The 15,383-nt window shown below is 35.2% G+C and overlaps 1 protein-coding gene across 1 annotated transcript; it reads right to left on the bottom strand.

Moving 5' to 3' along the window:
* Positions 1-594: 594 nt before the first annotated feature.
* Positions 595-2,385, bottom strand: LOC110609886 (protein NODULATION SIGNALING PATHWAY 2). The gene has a single exon (XM_021749718.2). It carries the CDS (start codon positions 2,099-2,101, stop codon positions 620-622), a length of 1,482 nt encoding a protein of 493 aa, XP_021605410.1. The 5' UTR covers positions 2,102-2,385; the 3' UTR covers positions 595-619.
* Between the last annotated feature and the right edge of the window lie 12,998 nt (positions 2,386-15,383).

Genomic DNA, 15,383 nt, shown 5'->3' with positions numbered 1-15,383 from the left:
AGTCAAGCTTGAGCTCCATAGTATTCGGCTCGTTAAGGCTCGTGAGCTCGGCTCGTTTCTGAGTTCATGAGTAGGCTCGTAAACAGTCTCGTTAAGTAAGCTAAAATTATTATCATAAGAGAAATAAACTTAAACCTTACATATACTTTCATGAGTCAAACATAAATTTTTTAAAATTCAGCTTTATATAATTTAGTTACACTCTTAAACTTGCATATATTTGGATTATTAAGATTTAAAAGTTTATCTTTATAAGTTTACGAGCTAATTTGTATATATATTTATTTAACTAAAATTATTTTAATTTTAAACTTATTAGTTTTAAAGTAAAACTCATTATACATGTAAATAAATTGAACTATTCGTAAACTATTCGAGACGAAACTCGATAAAAACTTGACTCAGCTCGATAAAAACTCGACTCATTTAAGCTCATTTGCTAAACGAGCCAAATTTGAGCTTCTTAATACTCGGCTCGAGTTCAAAATAAGTAAAACTCGAATTTGACTCGAACTTAAAAAAATTTTAACGAATTAAGTTTGAGCTCTTCAAAGTTTGGCTCGATTCATTTACACCCATAAGAAAAGAAAATAATAGAATGAAAAGATGCTTTATTAATTTACAAATCAGAGTCAAAAGGAGAAGTCCAAATAGAGGCCGAGAGAAGGCGTCTCGATTTCCAACCCAACACTAGCCTATTTCCATCCAATTTCTCCACCCTATACCCATCATTGAATAGTCCTATCAATAGCTTTGCTTGACAATGATTGGCGAAACTTATGTTCGCTGCTCTAAACCCTACCGCACCCAACCGCTCGCCCCATGAACTCCCCTCTTCGTTTGCACGTGCCCGGTATATCCGAGCTAGTGTTCCCGCTATCTGGGGCCCCAGAAATACTCTTTCTACCAACGCCCGGGCCCGACTCTGCATCGGAAAACTCGCCTCCAGGGAATCGTACACGGCGGAGTAATGGTGCAATGAATTAATGAACCGGCTTACAAAACCACCGTCCCCAATGGACCCCACCTCCTCCTCCACGAGGGTTACTAGTCTCGGGTTAAGAGTCTTTGCTCCGGATAGAAACGAAGTGATGGAATCGGGTGCACGGTAACTAAAATGGGGGAGCTGTAGCATACAATTTATGACCAATGCCTCTCCTCTGACCAACTTCAAAGCGTTTGGTCTAAAATTCTCGTCCGAGTCTAACCTGCACTGGTGGAAAGAAAACGGTAGACCAATAGAGGCAGCGAAAGCCACCAGCCGTCGTCCAGTTTCTTGGACAGTTCCGATTGATTTTTTGCCGCTGCCACTTCTTGATAACGCTGTGATTCTGAGGTGTGGGGTTGGTGGGCCATCCGTCCGTGAAACCAGTGATTGCATCAATGATGCCCACTGGATACCCTCCATTATATCGTAGTCCACTATGTGAATTCTCCTGTCTTGAGCTACGGCTTCAAGAATAGCTTGATTGGCTGTGAAATGCCCAAACTTCAAGTATGGAGACATGTCTTGCAGCAGTTGAAATGCCGCAAGAATGTCCTCTTGATGATGGTGATCGTCGCGGTGGTGATGGTGGTAGGGCCCATTGTTTATTGAGTTCTTGCCATGACCACCTCCGGCTCCTTCCAGTAAACCTTGTAACGCGTCGGTGAAATACGCCGCCAACCTCTCCATGTTGGTTCCGTCATTAGGGGACACCAACTCCTTGAGCCGAACCAATATCACCCGAGCCAGATCACGGCTCTTGTTGACACCCGTAAGCGCCTCAGCAGCAGCCATCAATAGATGGACAAGCCTCAAGCCCTTGAAATCTTCACTGCTGGTTTCGTCATCCACCATCATGGTGTCAGTAGACAGAGAGTTAGAATTACATGTTGTCTGGTTCAATCCTCCGTCGTCCATCATAGATTCAATAAGATCCTGAAAGTCATCATGGTGGGCAGACAAAGCTTCCCAATCGACAACCGGAGACCAACCATTCCAGTTACCGTCATGTTGATCATTTTCCGTGGAAGTGGTGGTGGTGGTTGTAGTATTAGTTGCAGTAGAGCTATAGCCGGAAAAGTCAAGCTCAAGAGCTCCATCAATAGCCATAGCCATGACGAGCTGAATAGGTAGCTAAAAGAGCTGAAAGTACAGAGATGATGTAATATAAAGGGGGAATCAGGAGGGAGGAGCAAAGAGCTAAAACAAGAGTCAGTGAGACACCATTTCATAGACCAGCAGCCTCCACCTCCAGATCTACACAAACACAATAAATTTAGGAGGAAACAAAAGCCTGTGATTAGAGCAGCACTGGATCTGGATCTTGATCTGCTTCCAAATTGTAGAAAACGCAGGAAAATGAGTGCTTTATGTTGAGTTTAACCTTTAAGTTTGCAAGAGAGCTCTGTGTTTGTAGAATAATGGAAAGCTAGGCACTTGTATATATATATATAATCAACCATGAATTGCACGCCACGTATGTTTGATGCTTAGATCAGGGGACCACTGTGCTGTCCTAATTATTTTTCCTAATTTTTCTTTTGTTTTCTTTTTTGAATATATAATTTTTAAAACTTCAAACTGTAATACTACTTTTGGACAAATGGCTTAACCTTTTTCATATATATATATTTTCTTTTGTTACGTCATCAATTGAAATTTTTTAAAACAGTAATATTAGACTTCCTTTGGTTTGCATAAAATACTTTCAAAAAAATATTCTTCATATTTTTTAGTTATTTGGAATATTCATAAAATTTAATTAATAAAAAATATTTTTTTATAAAAAAATATTTTTTAAAAAAAATTATTTTTCACTTGATAATTTTATTAGAATTTTTATATATAAAATTTTTAATAAATTTTATTTTTTAAATTAAAATTAAATAATAAAAAATAAATTATTTTATTAAAAAAATTTATAAAAAATATTTTTTAAATATAAATTATTTTCCATAAAATGGAGCCTTAATTTTCTTTTCAAACTAGTACATGATCTGGTCAATATTGGATCCAGCATGCAGCTGGCGGGGCAAAGACCATTAATTTCATATCCAAATTATATCTATTTACTGTTGAATGACTATTGCATAAAAAAAAAAACTTAATCTTACTCTAATAAGTTATATTGAATGATATGAAAATATCTTTAAAATTTAAAAGATATTAACGGATTATTCTACAATAAATTTTGAAGATCGGATAATTTATAAAAAAAAACTTAATCTTATTTTAAAATAGTAATCATATAAATTTATAATGTTTTTCTTTTATCGTGCAACTGAAATTGCATTTAAAAGCCAATGGATGACAGAATAAAATCCAATCAAAAGACAAAAATACAACAATCGCAAAGATATAAACATTCTGAAGACTAAAGCCTATGCCAACTAAGGAGCCTAACAAGCTACACAACCCAACCCGTAGAGCTTTAGAGCACCTTGGCATCAATCTGGATCACCTTTGTAATACTCGGCTAGATTCTGGCATCGGAATCCCTACCTTCCGGCGGAATCTCCGTTGGAATATAGAATTTTGATGATGCCAGAGTCTTCTAGAGGGGTAAAATGTGATTTCTAAAATGATTTTTACTGATTTCATGGTTTTAAATGAAAAAGAATTTAGATGGTTTTAAATGAAAAAGAATTTAGTTTTGAAAAGAATAGACCAAGGAGACATTTGCCAGGTTCGGCCGCCGAAAGTGAAGTTCGGCCGCCGAACATGAGCTGGTTTTGGGAGTGCTTTTGGCCTCCGAAAGCTATGTGTGAACAAACCAGGTTCGGCCGCCGAACCTCAAGTTCGGCCGCCGAACCTCAAGTTCGGCCGCCGAACATGGGGGTGTTTCGCATGCACGTTAGGCCGCCGAAGGAGGTTTGGCTGGCCACCTATAAAAGCCCCTCAGACCGAAAATGGGCGAGATTTCTCCCCATTCTCGAGCTCAGGTGTGTTCATGTCCTCCTTTGGTCATTTTCATGTTTTCTCTTCATCTCCTTCATATTTTTATGAGTTCTATGGTTGTTTTGAAGAGTTTTCAAGCTTAGATCAAGTTTTGGGAGCTTGGAGACCCAATGAGTAGTTTCCTCCCATCTCCAAGTTAGAGCTCGCACAAATCCTCGATCTTCAAGAGGTAAGTGTGGATCTATGCTTTTCTTTACGTTTCATGAAGTTTTAAGAAGTTTTAAGATGGTTTTGATGGGTAGATATGCATGTTAGGGTTTAGGTGGGTTTTATGCCCAATGTGTGATAATGTATGTTCATGTGATGTTTGTGTTGGGGTTTAGGTCAGTTTTCAAGCCCCTTGAGCATATGGGAGAGAGTATGCATGATTGGGAGAGAGTATGTGAGGTTTGGTTTGTTTTGATGGTTTTGGCCTATGTGGGTCATAAGCTATCTATGTATGCTTTAGATGTTGTTTTTGGGAGTTTAAGCTTGTTTAAGCTCCTTTGTGCATAGTTAAGGATGTATGCATGTGTTTGAGAAGTTGAGTGCTTGTTTTGGGGTGTATGGAAGGTTTGGAAGGCTAGAAATGCACAAAGGCTGAGTTCTGGATGAACTCAGATTCGGCCGCCGAAGGTGGTTTCGGCCGCCGAACCTGCCTGAGGATGCAGGGATTGGCCGCCTAACCTTGCCCCCGAAAGTTGAGTTTTGGCTTGAAAGCAGACTTTCGGCCGCCGAAGGTAATGTTCGGCCGCCGAAAGTGCCTGACTTTCGTCTCTGGAGTGAGGGTTCGGCCGCCGAAGGTGCTGCCGAACTTGCCTGACTTTCGTCTCTGGAAGGGACCTTCGGCCGCCGAAAGTGCCCTGTCCAGCCTTTTTCTTGGGTGTTTTCTATGCATGCTTCTATGATGTTTTAGGGGGTTTTTGGGGAGTCTTTTATGAGTTGTTTAGAGTATGTTTAGCACCTCACTGGAGTCCACCTGTGTAGAATCGGACCCGAGGAACCGAGGTGTTTAGCAGTGTTAGCTGCTTCAGAGTTAGTCCAGAGCTAGCCAGAGGTGAGTGGAACTAACCCTTATGTTTTAAAAGTTAAACGAATGTTATAGCATGATCCATTCATCATAAAATGCCATGAAATATATAATAGGTTGTGCTGCACTAGTATTCACGAATATGATGCATTGCATATTATGTTGTTGATGTGGATGAATGTTGAATGATCCTCTAGCCCTCACCATGATAGTATATGATGATGATGATGATATGATATGAGATGGAAAGACCAGGTCGCCCCTGGCACTATGTTTATGCAAGCGAACACTAGGTGAGGCCTAATCGCCCCTGGTGTAGTCGGACATGTTATGATATGAGTTATGTAAGCGAACACTAGGTGAGGCCTAATCGCCCCTGGTGTAGTTGGACATGTTATGATATGTAGAGGGCTAGTGGTGACAAATTCATCCTTGATGTGATATGTTTGTGTTGTGGCGCATTTCATGAAAGCATATGTTAAAAATGAATTGTTTTCTTTATGGTTTCTGCTCACTGGGCTTTATAGCTCACCCCTCTCCCCTAACCCCAGGTTTGCAGGGTCAGAGATAGTAAGGAGATTAGCAGGTTACGTCCATGGTCATGTTTATGTAATAGAATAGAAGTGGACATGATGTAATGTAAAGTTATGTAAGGATGTAAAAGAGTTATATTGTAATATGACTTTATGTTATATGTTCAGAGTTATAGTATTGTGCTTGGCCCGAGTTGGATGATCCCTTTGTACATGAGTTTTATTTTATGTTGTTACATGTGATGGACCGAGTTTGACATAGGGTATGCTGACCCTAGGGGTTCTATGAGTTCAGTCATAGTGCATACACAGGTCAAACTGGTTAAAGGTAAAGTTTTAAATGTTTTATGAAAATGTTGGATCATGTTTGGGATTATACCAGCTGTACAGGATGCATAGTAGGCTTGCTACGGGTCCCGGCGGCCTTATGCCGATCTGGATCCTAGCGCCGGTAGCGGTCCGGATTTCCGGGTCGTTACAACCTTAGACGCTGCCTCCACCTTTGCAATAGCTAAGTAGGAGAATACAAACTGTGAAAACACCTTGAATGTCCAAGAGAAAGTTGAGACACTAAAGACTCGATAAATAAAGAACAAATTCGCTAAGAGATTTTAAACGCTAAAAGAGTCAGAAATATTAACCAAAACTCAAAAGTATTGCTCATTCATCGATTATTTTTAAACTCAAATTTCAACTCTTGATTATTTTCGAACTCAAAGTTTAATTGTTATAAAAAAAATATATATTTATACTATAAAATAACCGTTAATAATTTATTTGAATTTCAACACCAATATATAAACCACTATTATCTTTAATAGCAGTCTGCATAGTATAAGTGATGATCCTAACACTATGCAATAGAAAGTAAATTCCAACTAAACAAAAAAACTTTCACTCAATAATACTAAATTTGTCAAAAAGAAAAAAAAATCGTCAAAAAGGAACACCGGAGTTGAAGTCCTATCATCGGTGACATAGGGCTCCATCTGCTGCATGGGCAATGGAGCCCTCTTCCTATTTATAAAATATAAAAACTCATCATTAATGAAATGTCTATTTTTATTTTAAAAAATATATTTTACAGAAATTTTATTATATATTTTAAAGGATAAATCTCACTTTAATTTTTTAATTTTAATATAATTAACAAACCGATTTCTATATTTTTAAAATCAAATACTTAAATTTTTCTATAATCAGTCCATTCATAATAATGACCTCCATCTAATTTGTTTTGCCGTTAAAAATATGAAATATATTTATTACCCTCTTTAAATGGATAAATTAAATTTAAGTTATTGATTTTTAGTATAATTAATGACTCTATCCTTATACTTCGAAAATCATATACTTAAATTACTTAAATTTCTATATGATCAGTGTATCATCATCTATTATAATTTAAATATTTTGATCATTATTTTTTATTTGAAAGAATACTTAAATTCTATTAACTTTTATCTATAATATTTCATTTAACTAATTTTTAACACTTTTTATTTTTCAACTTTATTCATTAAAATACTTCAATAATTATAACTTTAAAACTTTCAATAAAAACTTACAATTTCAGCTATTTTTACGTAATACAAAATAATTTTTAAGTAAATTTTAAATTTTTATAAAAAATATTTTAAAAAAAAAATTATACTTTTGCAAAAAAATTTAATCATTCAATAGTTTTGAGCCAATATCTATAATGGATAAAAACAACTATAATTTTAGACGGATTAAATATAAATGTATTTAATGATTTAGTTTAAAAAATATAAAAAATGATCCGTTAATTACGTTAAAATTTAAAAATCAAAATATAATTTACGTAATATAAAATTATTTTCTATATTATAAAGAATTTAAGTGTTCATGAGAGGAATTTAAATATTTAAAATATTTAATTTATTTTCTCTTAAATTGTTAACTAATGAAATTATAAATAGAAAAATCTCAATTTAAACGGAATAATTATATAAAAATTTAAAGATTTATTTTTTAAAATATAAAAAGCGATGAATTAATTATGTTAAAATTTAAAAATTAAAATATAATTTAGTCTTACTTTTATTTAAATAAATATTTATAAAAATATGATTTATATTGTGCCACTTGATTCAAGTTGCTAACTCTGCAAAATATTCTAAAAAAACTTGGATCATCAAAATGCCAATAATCATCAATGGTGATGAGAGCATTAGCACAAAAAATTAATAATCCAAGTCAAAACACATCACAATTGGTTCATTTATAATAAAAATTAAGTACTTGAGCATTAAAATAGGCGGAATATGCTTACCATCTAATTATTTTTTTATAATAAAATTAAAAAAATTAAAAATGCTTGTCAATTTCTGTAAATAATTAAAAATGTGGTCCAAAAGAAATATACAGCAGTGTATTCTTAGCAAAATACGATTTTTTTTCTCTGAGATACTCTTATTTAATCATTAAAATATTTTCTGGGTGGCAGTGCTGGCTACTATAATGCAGTTCATTGATAATTAAATGTACATTATCTTTTTCATATTTCCCTAGGACTCCATGCCCCAAGCAAAGTCACAACCCTAATTCCCATTAGTTGTTTTTTTTTATTTATTTATTTTTATTTTATTTTCATTTGAAGTGTTTTGTGAGTTTTACACATGGCTATAGGAAATTAGGGTATGCATTCATGTGTTGTAGGGTTCCTTTTAGGGCAGACAATCTTGACTTCTTCACGCTCCAAAATAATTTTGCCCTATTTAATTATTGTGTTTTTAAAATCATATATGTGATCATTCTTTTAGATCTCTAACCCAAAAATTCTGATATCCCGTTTTCTAAGGAAAAAAAAATCTAAAATAATAAAAATTATAATTTATTATTTCGTTTTTAATTTTTATATGAGCCATATGCCAGTAGATTAGCTTTTATTAATTCTCCATTTCAATATATGTATATAAAACTTCACCTCCATCGGTATAATTGCTGTTTCTAAATTAATCTAAATAATTTTTAAATTTATTTTTTATTTAATTTAAAATAATTAATTTAAATTATTTAATATAATTTATTTTTCCATAAACGAATGATGCAGGATGTGGTAGTTCATGTTGCACATTTTACATAAAATGCGGAAAATTAAATTGGCTCATCAAAGAAGAGTGCCTCCTTCATTTTTCTTTTTTATAGAAATCACTATTAAAATTTTAGTGAAAATATTTTAATGACGAGAATAAATATTTTATTTTAATACTATTAAAGTAATTCAATTACAATTAGAAATTTAATTTTATAATATTTATCTATTTTAAAAATAAGAATATGATATATCTATTTTTTTTTTAAAAAAACTAATGGGTACTCTCACAATAATACTGATGTTGGATTTGAAACTCATTTGACTCTTTTTAATTAAAAATAAAATAAAAAAAAGAGGTGGTTGGTACTTGTTAATAATGTTATATAATATCCGATCCAAAATAAATTACGAGTTGTAATCACAAAATAAGGATTACGTGTTAAAAATCTAACAATTGAGAAATACGGTTTTACTCGAGGAAAAGGTGAAAAGGAGATTTAAACACTATAACACTCAGTTTGCCGTCAACACTCACCCTCTTTTGATAGACCGAGTCTTGACATAAAAATTATCATTATCAGGCATATTTGAAGGATCACCAAACAATTAGTAAACGATATTTTTCATTGACCAGTCGACCACATTATTGCTGAATTTTCAAAAAATACTATATTTATATTTTCTTACAGTATAAAAGAAAACGATCACAAAAACAAAAATATATTATCTCTAATACTACCAAAGCTTTAAGTCATTTATTTTATTCATTTTATTCTTCAAGGTACTGACTTGAACGTCAGAATAGCTGCTGTGAACGCCCACCACCACCTCACGTTTTCTTGCTTGCAGAGTTCCACCAATCACAGAACTGTATCGTTCCGGTCACATCATCATCAGTCTAATCTCATCAACATAAATAACCATTCAAATATTTAAGTTAGTAATATGTAAGTAATCAATGTAGTAAATTGATTGCTTAGAATCGTATATTTTAAATATTAATTTTTTTTTATTAATTGTAAACGGTAAAAAAATAATGATGTTAATTATTTTTTAATAAAATTTAAAGTTATTGGCTAATGAATAAAAGATTTTAAATTTATTAAATTCTCTTAATTAATCGTAGGACAACGACTATCATTAGTCAAACAATAATGGTTAAGTCTAATAATGGTTAAGTCTATTTATGGTGAGTGAATTTCGATTATTCGGGATTATAAGTATTCGAGAACTAATGATATGGTAATGTTGTCGGACCATATCCTTGAGCAAATTAAAAAGGATGGTCAAATTATACCCATAATATTCACTAAAGTGAATAAATTTACTCAAAAAATATAACTGGATGGATGAGAAATGAGTTATATGAAATATATTATTTTTTCTAGAAATAATTGGAATTAATGATAAATGACAAATGGTACATAAAAATTTCATATTAAAATTCTTGCCAGTACAATATATTTCATATAAATTTCGTTTTTTTTTTCCCTTCAAAACTACAATTTGCTTATCCTCATAAGCAATTTCTCCTTCTACAAACAACACTAAAGCCTATACGAATACGAAGGTTCTACGTGATTTACTTTTCAATTTTCAATTTTTATTTTAAAAAAAAACTAAAATTAAACAATAAAAAAATCAATATAGAAACATTTTCGTCGTTGCTAATTCTTATCCTAATTAAGTTTATAAAAAAAACACAGGCAACAGAGAAATGCATGTATATATTCTATTCACCACCTGCATTGAAAACTTCAAAGCCAACTGGAAAAGTAACCTGGGACTTGTAATTAAGTAGATTAGTTAATGAGCTGTTCAAACTAAACATGTTTTAGATGCATTTAATCAAGTGTTTTATTTATCTAGGGATGATCCACTGCGAGAGAACTGCTCATGGACCAACCGGCAAAGCTTTCAAGAAATTGGAAAATCTGAAATAAGACAACATTTGAGGATTGGGAAATTGAACTAATTTGTCTTTCTCTTTGTCTGTGATTCACTTCCATATATTCCTTCATGATATGCTCTCTAAGTAATCTTTAATTTATAAAGAAAATTAATAACTTTTTAGTTATTAATTAGTTCATAAGAGTCTTGAATGTGATGAAGATGCATGTTTCTTTCTTTTACTTAATATTAATTTAGTTTTACTCCACAACACTTTTAAAAATAATATTTAATATTTTAATTTAATATTAAATTGAAGGTGGTTTATAAAAATTTATTTTTTATAATATTTAATTAATCATTATCGTAACAGATATATCTTAATAAAATAATTAACCGCTATTACGATCATTATTACCGAACATTGCCTTATTCTTATTATTTCAGGTTGGTTCAGTTGCTTGCGTTGTGGGTCCATCTTTCATGGATTGGCAGTATAAAAATTTTGCATGAAATTAGCTTCATCAGCCATTATATTAATAAAGAAATCCCAAGCATGCTCTGTTACAGTATTTTTCTGTAATATAATATATACACATTTTTTAAAACAATATCATTTCTTCTCATATATATATATCATGCGGTCAAAATAAAATTATAATATAATTGACTAAATTTATAAAAAAAAAATAGTTGGTGCCAACGGCAGTAACTCCGACGTACAAGTCAGTAAACTTGAAGAAAAGGATGAGAGAATGAAATTGCTTAAAACTTGAGAGTAATTATATAAGAGAATTACATATTTTTGTTTCTGTGATCACTGACTTTTATATTATAAGAGAATGGAGTTAAATATAATATTTCTTGATAATCTGATGATAATGTAGATGGCTATTTGATAAGGGATCTCGCCGATTTGACTAGTTGGTGATCCCGTGATTACAGATGTAATGAAAATCTGTTGAATTGTGTTCACTGACAGTAACTTCATGTAAAGACTCGACCTCTTCAGAAGGAGAGGGTGAATTTTGATGAAAAATCAAATGCAACGGTATTCGGGTCTTCTTTTCCTTGAGCAGGTCCGCGCATGTGCTTATCAGACCCTTATCACATGACCCTATTTTATGGTGATAACTCATTACTCATTTTAGGCGATTCTTGTGTAATAACGGAGGTTCCCCTGCTGGTTTTCAATTGTTCAAATTCAATGGGAACAGTTGTTCTCATAATCTGAGACACGTGGCCCATTGAGATTAGTCTTTTCCTGTTCCCGCTGTTTTGCCTACCTAGCTCTTCAATGATAGATGCAACGTTTCTCAAGTTGCATTTAAAGCATGCCGCCAAAATCATCTTATAAGAGGCCTTCTTCTTCTCCAAATATTACTTTTGCTTACAACTGTAATCTTTGCTTCTGAAAAGACTCGGTCGCTACTTTTTTCTCGTTTATACTCTCTTGCTTTCACGATAATTTTTGTTTTTCATTTCCTTTTAAGATGAATAGTAATACTTTCTCTTCTTCTCTTACTCCTGGTGAGAGTTTCACCCCGAGCTTCTCCTCCAACGATCCCTTCCGTACCCCAGCTTCTACCATTCTGCTGAGGGAGGCTCATGACAACGAAGGCAGTCTGATCAATGACATTCCTTACATCCTAACAAAGCAAGACATAGGTCGCCTTCACGATAAGTACCAGATTCTTAGGAAACCTTCTGCGTCTTTGCCCCCTCCTTGGGCGTTTGCACAGATGACTAGATTTCTATAAAGGATACCATTATAGTTTATGAAGAGCAGCTGTATGTGGGTCTTTAGTTTCCCATGGACCCATTTTTTGCTGAGGTCCTCCAGTTTCACAAGCTTTCAATTGCTCAACTGCATCCCAACAGCTAGAGAATCGTGGTAGCCAGCTTCTAGTTTATTTGTTCTAATAACAACATCGAGCTGAGCATGACCCTCTTCTTCTAACTGTATCAACTGGGTACCCAGAGAAATGAAGAGTTTTGATATTTTAGCGGGTGAAAACACCAGACAATATTTGACCGAATACTTTTTTCGTTAAAGCGGTGGAAAAACAAGTTTTTTATCCTCCGTCACCAGTCATCCGGGGGTTTTGGACGCCTCCAAACTAGCTGAAATCTATGGGTGGAACTGAGAAGGATGGGTCCAACTGAGGAGGGATGAGAATGAGGCTTTGGCCTTTCTCTTGACGATGGCTAGGTCCCTCAAAAAATGGACATTACAGAGGTGGTGAAGAATGTCTTTTTGTCTTGGCAGAGTCATCTCCATGCAAGCCAGACTCAGGGTCCTCACACGCCCAGCCTTCCCAGCCTTGGGGAGAGCATTTCCCTAGCTAGAAATTAGGGTATTTTTCTTTTTGCCTTTTTTAGATTTTAAACTACCTTACTTACTTTTCAATTTATGCAAATATGGCTAGGTCAAGAAGCAAATTTGCTGAAGCAGCACGTGCTACCCGCAAAGGCAAAAATGTCACTAGGGCAACCGGTCCCCTTCCTAAGTGTGCTTGTCGAGCAGAAGGAGTGATCATGCTTCCTCCTCCTCCTCTCTAATCTACAATAAAAGAGTCGGCTCATTCGCAGCCTCAGTCTTCTACAATCGGTGCATCTACATCTATCCTAATTTTTGAATCTTGTGCTACAATCTCCACTTCTACTGAACCCATTTCTTTGAACGTAAGGGTTAATTTCTCATGGCCTCCTAATACCCAATGCCCGACGCTAACCCAAACGCCCTCTCTCCTTGAAGATCCTAGCTTGGCCATCCTATTAACCAAGAATGCTCTGAGGCCCAGGGACCATCGTCACCTAAACAAGGTCGAGATAGATGAGCTTTTTGACAATATTATATATTCTTCCTTGGAGAATGCCCTTTGTGCCTATATAGCTAAAGAGTGTAATAAAGTCCTGAGGTGGGAGTTTGGTGCTCAAGAAATGGATAGAAAGCTGTTGGCAGAGGAATGCTTGAGGCTGAAGACACGGGTTGATGAAGTGGAAGGTACGATGAAAGAGACTCTGAAGTCAGTGAACAAACTCTAGGTAGACCTGGTTGAGACTAACGCTTCCCGACTTACCCTTGAGAATCGAGCTAAAAGTGCTAAGGATCAAGTAGCCACGCTTTAGCATCAAGTCCAGGAGCTACAGTCTCAGGTTGAGGAGAACCGGGTCACCTCCAACAGAATTGTTGAATTAGATATCGTGCTTTAAGAGACGGTGGCCCGAGGAGAAGAGATGTTCGTCGAGAGTTAAGACTCAACTAAGAAGGAGCTAGTGAAGCAGTTTCCTTTTGAGGACTTTGCCTAGATAGATGACATCCTTCCAAACGATGAGGAGGACGAGGATGAGCACGGGGAAGGAATAACTGAAAATAATTCTCCAAGCCCAGCTTCCACTGCAATAGCCCATGATGTACCTGTATTAGAAGTTCCGAAGGAGGTGACTAATGATATCCATTCTCCCTATAATACTCTTTTTATTTGAATGAAAAGTCTTTCCATTTTATTTTGACAGTTTTGCATGATCAATATTTAGTCATAAATCTTGTATCTCTTTTAAAAGTCTGGTAAGAGATTAAACCCCAACCATCCTAGCGGTGATAAAATAAATAACATGAAAACTTTGAATAGTGGGGTTAACATCCGGGCATATGGCCTGGTGGATGCCTACCTTGGGCCTAAGATACCTTATAGGATTTTTTATAAGATTGAGGCTAGTATCTTGATCGCAAATACCCATCTTGTGGATGGCATCTTAAATGCCTCATAAACTTGTATGGGATTAACTCCCGGTAGTTGTGGGACCAACGTTCGGTCTTCTGGCCTAGCAGAACCCACCTTGTGACCTGACTTATGGCCTGGCATTAGTGCCTTTTTTAGTGGGACTGATACCCGGTATTTTGGCCTGGCGGTCATTCCGCCTTGTGGCCTAGCATGATTGCCTTGATTAGTAGGACCAACGCTCGGTCTTTTGGCCTGGCGAAATCCATCTTGTGGCCTAGTATGAATACCTTGATTATTTGGACCAATGCCCGGTCTTCTGACCTTGCAAAATCTGCCCTGTGGTCTAGCATGAATGACTTGATTAGTGGGACCAACGCCCGATCTTCTGGCTTGGCAGAACTCGCCTTGTGGCCTAGTATGACTGCCTTGATTACTAGAACCAATGTCCGATCTTCTGGCCTGGTAGAACACGTCTTGTGGCCTAACATAAATGCTTTGATTAGTGGGACCAACGCCCGATCTTTTAGCGTAGCAGAATCAGAATCTGCCTTGTGGCCTAGCATGAGTGCCTTAATTAGTGGAACCAACGTTCAGTCTTCTGACCTGGCGGAACTTGCTTGTGGCTTGGCATGAATGTCTTGATTAGTGGGACCAACGCCCCATTGTATGATCGTGATCTTCATAAAAATGACAGTATTTGGTCCTGTCTCGTCTTTTCGCTTTCTTGGAATTGAGCTTAGGTGGCCACCTGACTTTCTTATCATTTTTCCTGATCCACGTTAAAATACGTGTCTGTGAGTCATTTAATAGAGTATAATTCTTATACTTATTTTGGTCATCCTTCCTTCGAGAGATGGGGTAACTCATGTGGTCTCCTTCATGTCCTTACCTCTCTAACTTTTGGTTCGCCCTCTTTTCCTCTCTCAATGCTTGGACTTTGTCATCTAGCCTGATATATTTCTAGGCTTTGTCTATCAACTGCTGATACGTTGTTGCTGGATTTTTTATTAAGAAATATATGAAATTGACGTTGCGTGTTCCTTTTTTTAATACTTCACACACTATCTCATGATTTAACTCCTCAACCTACATTGCTTCAGCATTGAACCGTGAGATAAATCTCCTTAAAAACTCGCTCTCTCCTTGGCGGATCTTCCACAAGTCTGAAATAAGTTTTTTAGAAGGTATACAAGTAATAAGTCTAGATTTAAATAACGTA

The sequence above is a fragment of the Manihot esculenta genome, chromosome 2 (genome assembly GCF_001659605.2).
Source record: "Manihot esculenta cultivar AM560-2 chromosome 2, M.esculenta_v8, whole genome shotgun sequence".
Classification (NCBI taxonomy): Eukaryota; Viridiplantae; Streptophyta; class Magnoliopsida; order Malpighiales; family Euphorbiaceae; genus Manihot; species Manihot esculenta.
Note: the sequence above shows the minus strand (reverse complement) of the source record. Positions and strands in the feature narration are given on the sequence as shown.